The 14,402-nt window shown below is 36.6% G+C and overlaps 1 protein-coding gene across 3 annotated transcripts in view; it reads right to left on the minus strand.

Annotated features, from left to right (window-relative positions):
- LOC150102443 (2-oxoadipate dehydrogenase complex component E1) overlaps positions 1-14,402 on the minus strand; it is a 481,556-nt gene that overhangs the window by 22,338 nt on the left and 444,816 nt on the right. For all 3 annotated transcript variants that reach the window (XM_090399364.1, XM_090399362.1, XM_090399363.1), the window contains 2 exons: positions 13,582-13,645; positions 3,752-3,837 (listed from right to left, as the gene is read on the minus strand). In XM_090399364.1, coding sequence (XP_090255490.1) covers positions 3,752-3,837; positions 13,582-13,645 — 150 coding nt within the window. The remainder of the gene's footprint in view (positions 1-3,751; positions 3,838-13,581; positions 13,646-14,402) is intronic.

The following is a 14,402-nucleotide window of genomic DNA, read 5'->3' on the forward strand; positions in this document are numbered from 1 at the left end:
CAGCTGCATTCTTCAATAGACAATTCACCAAATTCCACAAAGAAAGGACTATCACTCAAATCTGCATTCATGGTGAAGACATGTCCAGCCATATTACTCAAAACCATAATCTTCTCTGCTCAGTTGTACATAATAGATATTACAGACATCACAGAAGCTGAAGAAAAGCAATTATACAGTAAGCCTGTGCCATTTTTTTAGTTCAGCCAATACCAAGAAGTTAAAAGGGAATTTCTTCAACGAAGCATGGAGGATTTCAGCTTCCTGTCTTAAAATTCCGATATTTAAGCAATCCATAAAATATTGCAGACCAATCACACATGTGCAGATTTTCTCCTATACTAACTGGGTTTTCATCTTCCCCTGTTTGAAATGAATTATTATAAAGGTCCAAAAGCTGAGATTGTTTCTGAATACTACAATATTCTGTGCTTAACTCTAAGACTGCTACAACACTCTGGCATTGACATTCTTTCCATTAAAAAAAAAAATATCTTTTTGGCATAAAGAAATATTTAATCTCTTTTGTTGCAGTTGGGTACTGACAATGACACTTTGTTTCATAACTTATTGAAGTTCCAAATATATCCTAATAGGAGGGATCTTGCTTGGAGATTTGCATATGGTCACATTCCAGTCAATACCATCAAATGGAAGTACTTTAACATCAGAGATCCAATGTGTGACAGCCGTTACCGATTGGAAACAGTCGAATACGCATTTTACAGCTGCCCTGCCCTGATGTAAACGTTGAGCATTCCATTACTTACAACAAAACAGGTTTTTTTTTGCAGTACCCACCACCTGTCAGCAATGGAAAGAGAATTGTGATTTTTATAATTAACGAATTAAAATACCATTTATAGAAGGTTAGAAAGAAACATGAATTTGAAAACTAGCAATACGACATCCAAATGCTTTATAATATTGTATTGTGGAAATTTTATTATTCAGCAAGATTATTTTTTTATTTAGAAAGAAGCATTTGGAGATATCAAGTTTTTGGCTAGGTGGTGTAGACCATCCACAATATGCAATATTCACCAGGGAGAGAGAAAATTCTGTCTATTTTTGCTATGAGAGATTTTTTTATAAATAGTTCCATCCTCTTAATTCAATGTGGACTTATGGTCAATTGCAGGGATGACTGGAGAGCAATCCCAGGCAGAGAAGGCTAACTCAGATAAGGCTAATTGGTCTTTCGGTTGTTCATCTACATGAGATTGGTGAAAAAGGAAAACTGATAGCCTTTGGCTATATAATGATATAAAAGAGTCAAGGCCTTTTCTCTATCTGTCTTACATACTATCTATCTGTCTTTTCTTTCTCCTAATTCTATCAGGGTCTTTTTCACCCCTATACTAAATACTCTAGGCCTATGATGAGCACCCCTTTACTTTTTCACCTCAATAAAGGTTGAAACAGGTCTGGTAGTGATCCTTCATGTAATACTTAGCATTATACATGTCCGTAATACTATTACAGACATGTATAATGGGATATACATTATGGGATACTAAGGCAACTGATGTGAAATCATTAGCCTCTATATTATTATTATTATTATAATTCAGGCATCCATGGAGTCAAAAGATTCATCATGGGAGGCACATCCTGGAAAAGACAAAGTCTATCTACTGCTCCTTGACCTTTGTGCTCTCACCACTCTATCAGACAATGCAATCCATGGTTTAACCACCCTCCATGCAAAGAAACCACTCCTCACCCTCTTGCTCACAGCTGCCTTTCATAATGTCCAGGGACCCTTGTCCTCGCTCCATCCCTCTGTTCCACCAAGCAAAAGAACTCCCCGGTGTCAGCTCTGTAACCACCTCTCAACAGTTGAAAAGTTTCAATCATATCACCTCTCCTTCTTCTACCTGCCAAAGTCTGTAGTCCACATTCCCTCAGCCTATCTTCTTAACTAACATTGTACAGTCTTGATACCATCTTTGTTATTTACCTCTTCATCCTTTCCACAATTAATTTTCCTCTTCAAATCCTGGGGACCAAATTTGAGAACACTAGTTCAAGTGTGGTCTTCTGATCAGGGCTTTATACAATGGAATGACAACTATTATCTCTATAGGTCAGCATCCTTCTCAGTACTGCAGCAATCCTTTGGGGTTATCTTCACTACCTTTGCAACATGTTCTCTGAATTTCAGGTTTCAATCAATCGCCACTCCCCCCCCCCCCCCCCAGATCTCTTGCTTACCCTACTTCCTCTAGTGCAGTTCCTCCAACAGAGAATGCAGCCTCCCATTGAAATATTCCAAACTTCAAGATTTTACATTTTGCTGCATTCAACTGACACCCCCTATTCATTTGCCCATCTGTTCAGTTTATTCAAATCCTCTTACTACATCTGCACTATTACTAATAACCCTTCCCAGTTTCACATCATCTGCAAACAAGTAAATATTCCTTTGTAATCCACTGACAATGTCATTGATATAAAGGTTAAACAATACTGGTCCCAGTGCTGAGCCCTGTTTGACCCCTTATAACCTACTGCCTCTTTGATAGTGCCCCCATACACAAGTTTCTGATACCTATCAGACAGCCAATCCTGAATTCAGTTCATTAACCTGATATCTAATCATAATTTATAATTATGAATATTTTTACAATTATTTCTCTATGTTAATATATTATTAGTTTTGGTTTCATAACACATATTATTGGCACTTGTGATGTGCCTGTCTTGCTGAAGCAAGGGCCAGAGTAGTGTGGGACTACCAGAATAGCAGTAATGGTGATCTGGAAAATAAGAGTAAAAGAAACTCAGAAGCAGAACAAAGAATATGGGAAGAGATTAAGGTGAAGAATGAAAAGGCCTGTTCCATCACTGGGAGATTCCCCATATGTGAACAGGTGCCCTACATAGAGGAGATAATTTTTAATGCTTAAATGATAATTTTCTGGTTCCATGAAAATTCATCGAAAAAACAATTCACCAAAAATTTAACTAAAATTTCATTAAATTGATCCAGCCAAAGCGGAATTGCTAATATCATTTTGAAACTTTTTTCCTAAGATGTTATGATAAAAGTGAACCCATTTAGAAAAACTGAACTGTGCAGACAGCTTCTTGTACCGACAACTTCTACTAATTCCGCTAAGTTAGAGAGTTATTGTAATACATAATTTGGACACATTATTTCTTTATTGCCCCGAATATAGCTGAACTGAAAACTGGAATGGTTCGACATTTTTTTGTAAAAGTTTTAAATAGTGAATCTGATTCAGATTCGCTATTTGAAACTTTTATTCATCCCATAATAATTGCTGTATTGAAGTTGCATATTACTACTAGTAACAACAATAATAATGGAGCCCACATAGGCTGGGCTTTTCCTCCCAGAAACAGGCAAATCAGTCCCACGAACAGAAATGACATAGTTATCGGACAAGAAAGACAATAATAAACCATATTGTTCTATAATTATTCCCTATTAAAGTAGCATTGTTTTCTCACTCTGCATGGTTCAATATTTGTTCTAAATGGATCACTTTTATCATAACATTTCTGAAAAGTTAAAATTTTCAGTGAATTGTTCATTCTATTAATTGCCTTTTCAAAGAACTCTCCTGATACCAATTTTCTGTTATAATTTTATTAAGATTATAATTTATAATTTTCTGTTTTATCTATTATTATATAATAGATAACGCTCTTACCAGAGATGCATCCTTAACACATAATCAGGTCATGCTTTATCATGCTTTACAAAATAAATATATCTTACCTTACAGTTAAGAAGATTTTCAAATCTTGGTCTTACAAAACACCATGAACCCATATTTTGGTGCTCTTCTTGACTCCATATGAATGCTAGAGAATAAAAAGGCATGAATATATAATATTAAAAAAATTCAATTTTGCAAATGAATTTACTGACACTTTGTGAAAAGAAGGCTTCAAAAGCTCTATAAAGCATCAATATTACTTTGAGTTCTAAATTAAAACAGTATGAAGTTTATATATTTGCTTGTGGGTGTGTGCATGCACATGTGTATACATACAAAACAAAATTCGGTTACATTAAACAAATAAGAATTATTCTCTAATCAATTCTTCTGTGACTACTTGCAGCAAATTTCATTCATATAATACTCTGCTTGTAATGTCTTCAGTCCAGAATTCATGGTCTTGCCTTAACAACATTAAATTGGTTAATTAATCTTTGAAGACAGAATTAGTCTCTCTGATGAGAGAATTGATCTTGCAGGGATCTTATCACATGACTTGACTTAACATCATCAGCAGATATGTGACCGTCTAGGCCATCTCCAATATCATTAACATCCAAGCTAATCAACAATGGCCAAAGTACAGAAATGTATGGCACACCACCAAGTTACCCTTCATCACTTAGACTCAGCACTTGTCATTAGCTGCTCTCCTATTCATATCACAAGCCTATTTTGCATACTCATCTCTTTGAGTTTGTATAATAATCTATCATATGAAATCCTTTTAAATGCTAAATTTAGTTTAATCCTTTATCCAAGTGTTAGAAACAAAGTTTGCACCTGAAGTATCTTCAGGACTGAGGCAACTCGTGGTAAAGATAGACTAAGCTCTTATCGCTTGTCTTAGTATCTCCCATAATGCAAAACACATCTCCTTGCAGACATATATAATGCATAGCATTATATATGACAATAAAGGTCAAAACCCAGACTGGTTTTGATCTTTATTGAGGTCTCGTCAGTAGGAGCCAGACCCAGAGGTGGTGATACTAAGGTAGAAGTCATATTTACCTATATGAATTGCCAAAAGGTGTCTCACCTTATCATTAAATTGCTCTGGATTTAGAGAAAGATGTTGGGAAAAAAAAAACTTCCAACAACTTTCTCTAAATCCAGAGTAATTTAATAATAAGGTGAGAGACACCTTTTGGCAACTTGTAAATATGACTTCTCCATTACTTTCACCTTAGTATCACCACCTTTGGGTCTGGCTCCCACTGACGAGACCTCAATAAAGGTCGAAACCGGCCTGAGTAGTGGCCCTTCCTTTAATGCAAAGCATTATATATGTCCACAAGATGTGCTCTGCATTATGGGGGATACTAAGACAAGTGATGAGAGCTTAGTCCACCTTTACCATGCGTTGCCTCAGTCTTGAAGATACTTCAGGTGCAAACTTTGTTTGCTTACACTTGGATGAAGGATTAAACTAAATTTATTACAGTCTAACCCAAGTGGAAAAAACTTCCAACACCTTTTAAATGCCTTGGCAAAATCCAGAAATATAATGGTATATACATTCATCTTATTCAGTTCTGTTGTCAATCCATTATAGAATGTGAGGAGAGTGAGAAAGCAAGACCTACCATTAACAAAACCATGAAATCCCATGGTGAGTATTACAGTGCCATATCATTATTATTTATTATTATTATTACGGGCGACTCCAGGGCGTCCTTAGACTCATCGAGGGAGGCCCTAAACATCATGTCCACACAACTATACGACATTCTCACAGTATCTATCATACTGTGCCGTGAACTCACTCACCGTCATAGCACCCACAACAGACTCTGGCAGCTTATTCTACTCATTTACCATTATAAAAGTAAAGAACCCAGCTCTAACACCCCTGCTCAGCTTCCATAGGTGTCCCCTAGTTCTCCCACCACCACCAGTCCTGATCTCAAAAATATCCTCTGAATTAATCCTACAGAAACCTTTTAGCAATTTGAATGTCTCAATCACATCTCCTCTCTTCTGCTTATCAACCAATTTCTGCAACCCACAAATCTTCAACCTGTTCTCATATGGTTCATTCCATAGACCCACTATCATCTTAGTCACTCGCCTCTGGATCCTCTCCACCTCCTCCCCACCAAGAAGGAACCTAGGTGATCAAATCTGGGCACAGTAGTCGAGATGAGGTCTTATCAAGGCTCGGTACAGAGGAACAATAACTTGCTTGTCTCTGCTCATCAAAGTATTTTTTAACAACCAAGTGAGTTGATGAGCTGATTTAGCCACTTTTGCAATGTGCCGCCTAAACTTCATCTCCATATCCACCAACACTCCCAAGTCTTCAGGAGATTGGCCTCATCAATCTCCTGAAGTACAGTTCCACCAATGTGGTATACTGCTGCTAATCTTTTCATCCCCAAAATGCATAACCTTACATTTTGTCACATTAAATTGACATCCATTCTCCTTAGCCCAGACCTCCAATCTATCGAAATCATCCTGCAAGATTTTGACACCTTCTGCATTCACTATTGTCCTACCCAACTTTGCATCATCAACGAACAAATGAACCGTTCCTCTTAGCTCCTTCCCTATATCGTTAATGAACAAATTAAACAGCAGTGGTCCAAGAACAGAACCCTGTGGCACACTAGTCACAGGCTATCTTTTGGACTCTACTCCTGAATAAACTACTCTTTGATATCTCTCCATCAACCACCCACCTATCCATCTCACCAACCCTATATCCATTCCCATATGTTGTAGTTTATGATTAGAATTCCATGTGGTATCCTGTCAAACGCCTTTGCCAGGTCCAGCTGTATCACTGTAAACCCATTATCCTTATCCAGTTCAGCCGTCACCCTGTTATAAAACTTGAGCAAGTTACTGAGGCATGATCTACCCTTCACAAAGCCATGCTGTCCCCCGTACAGTATCTCCTTTTCATCAATCCATTCCTGTATTTTTCCATTGACTACTTTCTACATGACCTTGACAACGACTCCTGATATGCTGATCGGTCGGTAATTTGCAACCATAGTCTTGGATTCTCCTTTATGCAGTGAAACTATTTTCCCCTCTTTCTACACCTTCGAGACTAAACCAGAACCGAGACTCAGATTAAACAACATGGTCAAGGGCACTGATAATTCCTTAGCCGCTTCACGCAAGACCCGTGCCGGTATACCATCCAATCCCACAGATGTATTCACATTAATGTTCTATAATAGATTATTCACCTCCACTTCATTCATTACAATTCCGATATAAACTAATGGTTCCTTTATTTTTGCAATGTCACCACCTGGATGATATACTTTTGCAAAGTGCTCGCTCAGTAACTCCACTATATCGACTGATTCAGTGACCTCCTTAAAATCATTTTGCATTGTACAGTTTTTTCCTTGCTTGCAGCATATTGAAAGAACTGTTTGGGATTCTCTTTAGCTTGCATAGCTAGTTTCCTTTCATAATCCGCTTTTGCTTTTTTTACCACACTCGTTACCCTTCTGGCCTGCACTTTATACCGTTTGTTAGCCTGCAGGTCACCCCTTTCTTTAAATTCCCTCCACAGTTTTTTCTTTTTTATCTACCAACCTTTGGATGCAATTTCTAACCTTCCCTCTATAGTACCCCGATAATCATACCAGAGATATTATCTGGTCTATAATTTGTTGTATTAGTGTAGCTCCACCTGCATATAATGGAATCTTGCTCTCCTTTCGCTCATTGGGAATCACACATGTGAGACTTGAGTTACAACCACATCAAGGGTATTGTTAATTCTTTCAGCATCCATGCTAATTCCACATATTCTACTGCTGTGTCAAGCTCTTGGAACAGCTATGATACCTCTAACTTATCTACTTCTATTCTTTCATGCAGTTGTCCTTAGCATCCAGAGAGATAATGAGTCTGAATGGAATGTGTACCTTATTAAATTGACACTTAACATTTCAGCTATTTTTAGTACGTGATACTTTCCTATCTGCATTCACAAGGTTTACTCTTCTATGGTCATTCTTCCTTGTACTTGCCAAATAGCAATAATATTTTTTCAGATTTTCCTTGGTTTGGTTCTTCTAACTTATTTTCATAATAATCCAAAGAGCTTCCATACCTCAGTTGGTTAAGACAAAGCCCTTTGGTCAGAAATACCTGGGTTCAATTTCCATCTGTGACATGAGGAACCTTTATCTGGTTTCTTTCGATGAAAGGTAAGTTAGCTGGTCTCATACGAAGGTAGGGATTTTTTTCATACAGAAACTTGGGTTTTTCATCCCCCAGAACAGGCAAACTGGCCTTGTGAATGTAGATTACAGTCAGGAATACTTAAGATGGCCCCTTCCAGCCATAGGCCTGATTTGTCAGCTATGCAGATAAAAAATGAAGGGGAAGGGATTGAGATGGTACTATACCTCCCTGTAAAAGGGGCCCATGATGGTGTATCATCATACAAAATAAATAAATAAAATAATAATCCAGTTTTGCATTCCTCTGCCACTGTCACCCCCCCCACCCAACCTAGTTTTTTTATATTGCTCTGGGGCCTGGTTATAACCTCTTCCCTTGTATTGAATCCACAATGTTTTCTTTTTATGCAGCTTTTGCATCAAAAGTCCTATCTGTTCATCTCCCATGTGATTTATTTTGCTGCCTCTAGAGGATGCAGTCATCTGTAGCTCCTTCACATATCATATGACCACCCTCCCATGCACTGCAGATTCTTCTATTATGCAGTTATTTTATCTTAGTCACTGCTTCAAGCTGCCTTTTTTCCAATCTGTCACAATTACTCACCCTACAGTTCCATATATATTCTTTTTTTCTTTTTTCTTTCATATTTGCATGATTTGCCATCTTGCAAATTAAAACTGCATAACTCTCTTCTTTCTCTCTAATTGGAGGCAAAATTGCTACCTCATTTATATAAAGATTAGCAGATGCTATTAGTAGATCCAATATTTTTATTATTACAGGGTGTTCAGGATAAATTTGACATATTTATAATTAATTATATTTTTCCGTAAGTTACATGTATTAACACACACTTCTCTTCATTTAAAAGTTTGGACCCTTCTTCATTCATATACAAGATGTCAGAAAGGATGGATAGCTGGAACCCACCTGAATCATGGAAGAGAATAACTTGTATCATGATGATTTGTGCCCGCCATCAAAATAAGGATATTACGACTGCTGCCCAATGCTCCCTGAATACAGTAAAAACAATCAGGCATGAACTAGAGACTTGCAATGGTGACTACGAGGATGTAGCAAGAAGAAAGATCCCTAGCAGACGATCTGATTGCGTTCGTACAGCAGAATTCCTCGCAAATCTGCAGGAACAGGTGTTGAAGAACCCTGGCATTGGAATTCGGGCTTTGTTCGTGGAGTTGCTAACTGTAGTCAAGCCCTGGATAACAAGGGTAGCCAATGGTAGGCCGTATGTATGGCAGCAGGATTCGGCCCCTTGCCACACCTCTGGGAAAAGTCAAAAATGGTTGTCTGAAAATTTCTACGACTTCACCAGTCCAAATGTTTGGCCTCCAAACTCCCCAGACCTTAACCCCATGGATTATTTTGTATGGGGCGCAGTTGAAAAAGACACCAATCGCACTTCCAGTAATACAAAAGCCCAGTTAATGGATAAAATTAAAACAGTTTTTGCGGCCCTTCCCAGGGAGACTGTAGCATCAGCTTGTTCGAGGTTCCGAAGCAGAATTGAAGCTGTGATCGATGCTAATGGTGGTTATTTTGAGTAAATCCTGTTGATAGTATTGTAATTAACTCTGCCTGTAATGTTTTTTTGTCAATTCATTAAATTTAATAGATACAAAGAAGATTTTCTTTTTCCTTACGAAACTGTCAAATTTATCCCGAACACCCTGTAAATAACTAGCTCCATCACACACTGCTTAAGAAAGTTATCCCCAAATAATTCTATCAGTTTTAATTTTCCTCATCTTGCATACTTTCTTTCTCTTCCCTTCAGCATATATTCCCATAGCTGAAATCACCTATAATAATAGCTTTGCATCTCTGAAGGTTACCTATCTACACACTTCAGTCTTTGTTAGATGACTGAAGTCTGTTGCTGCACTCAGCTAAGTATTTTGTTCTGTTAACTTCTCTCACACCACACCCTTGAACTTACTGAATGTATTCTCAATTAACAGTAACATCCCTCCTCAGTCCCTCCTATCTCTATCCTGAGTGAATACAGTGAGCCCATCACATTCTACTCCTGTAAGGATCTTCTCTCAGTCAGATCTCAGTGATTCTTCTGGCACAAATGTATACACATGATAGATGACCACCAGCCTTATGAGTCCAAGGGACTCTTGAAATATGATCAGTTCAAACAGTAAGATGAAGCTGATTCATCAACCAAATTCCTTATCCCATTGCCACAAGTATTGCTTTTCTTTTCTTATCTGACAACAGTCTCACTATTCTCAGGTTCATCCCTTCCATGCTATCATGTTCTCTCGCTCACACATGCACATTGTCATTACCATTTCAATCTTAGTGCATGTATCCAAGGTATTATGCAGCCACACTATCATACCTTCTGTATTATTCTTCTTTCACAAATTCCAACCTAATTTAAATTTAAAGCCTATTTATTTAATAATCAGCTCCTTATCCTTGCTATTAGTCTTAGTTCAGCAAAGCTCTTCTCACATTCTATCAAAGTTGATCTCATTATTTTCAGGATTGCTGGGCTTTCTCTTTCCTTATAAGTTTCATTCCAGTGACATGGCAGATTTCTTGATGATCTTTCCCAAGTGTAACTCCAATCCGTTTGAATTTTTGTTTTCTGATTTCCAAGTTGACTTTTTGCTGATTTATTCTTTTCCAGATGTCTTCGTCAGGAAAAGAATAAATTGAGGTTATATTTTGAATAATTTGAGGTTATCATATTCAAAGTGTACTCCAGACATCAGTTTACGAATGTAGCTTTAGCTTTCTTTGTATTTTCCTTTGTAGCTTCCAAAGTTTCACTCCATATAACAGATTTAATACATGCATCAAATATTTTTATTTTTCATAATCTACTAAGTTAAGCATATGCACTTCTTGCATTTTGAATCCTTATATCAACATCTCTAGCCATTCCTCCATCTGTGGATAAAACACTACCAAGATATGCAAAATTTGAAATAGTTTCAATATTTTCTTCTTCAGTTGTACTTGGTATGTTATTATTTAAAATGATTCTCATTTATTTCATTTTGTTTGGATTTATTTTCAAACCAACTTTCAGTGATTATCCTTGCAATATGGTTAGTTTATTTTGGATATCAACATATCTCTGAGCAACATCATCTGCATAGTCTAGATCACGTAGAGTTTTATTTATTATTTAAATTTAAAGCCTATTTATTTAATTATTAAATTTAATTAATACATTAAATAATTAAAACATAAAAATTGCAAAATATTTAAAAATAACAGGAATAATTAACTCTATATTTAAACCAAACCTAGTTCAAAAACAAACCAGGCTAAAAGTATACAATACATTAGCCCTACCGGTCTTAATGTATGGAAGCGAAATCTGGACAATAAAACAAAAAGACAAACAAAGATTAACAACAGCAGAAATGAAGTTTATGAGAAAAACTGCAAAGTATACCCTATTTGATCACAAAAGAAACGAAGATATTATGAAAGAATTAAACCAAGAACCAGTAATTGAAAAAATTAAAAAATATAAACATAAATGGATGGAACACATTCAAAGAATGAAAACAGAAAGATTACCAAAACAAGCCTTAAAGTACAAGCCATTAGGAAAAAGAAAACCAGGACGTCCTTTTAAACGATTCAACGATGACTTTTAAGGTCGGAACAGGCCATACTAGGCCTAAATCCTTGATACGTATGATGATGATGATGAATTTAATTAATTTTAATTTAATAAATTAAATACATTTAATTTAATTAATTAAACTTAATTAAATTATTAAGTTTTATTTAAAGCCTATTAGCTAAAACATTTATAAAAGTTTTGTATATATCACTAATAGTCAGACCAACGGATTGATCATTACTTAAGTCTCCTACTTCATCTTTTTGATGTATTAGCATAATAATGGCATTTTTACATGCTTTAGGTTCATCATTCTTCTTCAAACAATAGATAAAAAGTTTGGCCAAGATTTCTTAGATCATTTTCTCCCCACATCACCTGTTTTTAGAAGTACGACTGTGGCTCCATCCTTTCCTGCAGCTTTTCCATTTTGCATGCATATAACTTCTTCAGGCAGGATTTCTGCCAGAAGTTATGTGGTATTCAAACTGGAATTCACATCTTCCATACATCGGGAATAATGCAGTGAAATCGATGCAAACATTTTCTTTTCTTTCCTTTTTAAATCATTCATCAATTGCTATTTGGCTTTTTTTTTTTTTTAAGGTTGCCATTGTGTTGTGAATTTATAACTGAATTTTCATATTTCTTCCTTGATTAATTTTCTATTTGTTCTGCACAGTTCAGTATATTCAGTTTTATTCACTAGAGTTCTGGTTTGTTTCTTTTCTCTTTTCTTTTCTAAGCTACCTTGTTTCCTCAGAAATTCTATCTTCCCTGTGTTTTGTGGCAGCAGCTTTTTCAAGTGAGCACTTAAAAGATTTGGGTGATACAGGCAAATCCCAAATTAAGAATATAATTCATTCCTTGAAATGTGTTCATAAGCTGAATTCCCCCCCCCCCCATAAGATATACTGTTAACCTTATTAATGTATTAGTGAACATCTGGCATTGCAAGATGTTCATAAGTGCAGGGTTCTCCATTCATTAAATGAATTAAAGTTGCAATTTATTAGCTCATGCAGTGTTTGTAAGTACGAATTATTCATATCTTGAAAGTTCTTAAGTAGAGGTTCGCCTGTAATGTCATTTCCTGACAGCATTTTCATCTACACTGCTTGGAAAAAAATCATTGGACTCCCCCCCCCCCCCATGAACCAAGGTCCACCATGACATGTAATGAGTCAGTATTTGCAGCTGGTATAAATTGGAGGAATATAATGCTCCCAAGTCAGTGCTACTGTGTCCAGGTGAAATGGCTGTGAGAAGTGAACTGACAGAGTTTGAAAGAGGCATTGTGATAGGATGCAATGTTGCAGACATCTGTTTGACAAATTGTTGACAAATTGGGCCATCCCAGGTCAACAATCAGGGATACCATACAGAGATGGAAGTGCAGAGAGTCAACTGCAAGTACTACCCGCAGTGGATGTTCCACCACACTCAACGAATGTGACCATAAGGTGGTATGAAGGATAATATTTAAAAAGCGCCATTTGTCATCCAACATGTTGACCGTGGAGTTCCAGGCATCGACTGGAACATGAAACTGCAAAAGATATTCAGAACTGAGGCTCACAAATGGGTTTCCATGTTTGAACATGCAATATATAAGCCCCAAACCAACATGCAGTGTCATCTTCATTGGAGCAATACATACAGTATTGCCCTGTCCTACAGTACAGCAGGACATAGAAGCTTGGAAATCTGTATTATGGAGTGATAAATCACACTAATCCTTCTACTAATCAGATGGATGGGTGTGGCAGATGCCAGTAAATGTTCTTACTAGAGTGTGTAACCACAACTATTAAATTTGAAGATGGTGGTCTGATGGTATGGTCCTGCTTTTTCTGGTTTGGCCCCAAACCACTGTTTATGGTGCCATAAACATTGTACTCTGAGATATATCTGAACATTTTGGGCAATGCAATGCTTCCTACTTTGTGATGTTTCTACGGAACTATTTAAAAAAAAAAAAAATTCATCTGCTAATGGTCTAAAAAACAGAGAATAGTGCTATCCACAAATGCAACTCACTTTTAGCTTGTTTGTATTTGTTGAGTTCTTGAGATATTTCATGCACAGGAAATGGACACAAAGCCTGAGGAGGAGAAAAAAATGCTCTGAATTAGCTATGCTATTTTATGATGTCAGTCATAAAATCACTTCCAATATAACTATAGATAAAAGTAAAGTAAGATTAATCTATAAATCTTGCATATTGTACATTTATCAGAAACAACAGTTACTTTATTACTGGAGAGGTTGATTATAAAACTGTAAATTGCATTTAGTGACCAATGAGTTTTTAAATATAAATATGCACTTCATAATGGTGTAACTACTTTAAACTTTCTGGGAGCAAAAATTAGGGATGTGATGAATGCAGCTGAGAAATAGAAGAGAAAAGAGACAACAGTGCTCATAAGAACAAATTTAAGTAGTGATAAGTATGGTATGAGAGAGGATATGAAAGGATTGCTGAAAGCAATGCAAAAGCAGAGGGTGAAAACTGTTAGTGTATTATTGAAGTATGATAGTACTAGTTAAGAAGGAGGGCTGTGATAGCAAACAATACTGTGTAGGCTGTGTAGAAGAACTGGATGTGTTTTTGGATGCATGGAGTGAGTTTGATGGTAGATAAAAAAAGTTCTATCAGAGAGACGGCCTGCACTCGAATGAATTTGGCAATCAGGAACATGGAAAAATTATTTTTGGAATGCAGAGTCAGGTAAACTAAATCATCATCATCATCAGGAAATGGTGAGAATGTGTGTATAAGTGCAGATAAGACACTGAAGGGTGACAATGATGTAAATGTCAATGAGCATGGTTATTAATCTGGTGGAGGAGTGGAC

This window comes from Typopeltis vanoorti, chromosome 10 (genome assembly GCF_054136105.1).
Source record: "Typopeltis vanoorti isolate ZY-2024b chromosome 10, IOZ_Tvanoo_1.0, whole genome shotgun sequence".
Lineage (NCBI taxonomy): Eukaryota > Metazoa > Arthropoda > Arachnida > Uropygi > Thelyphonidae > Typopeltis > Typopeltis vanoorti.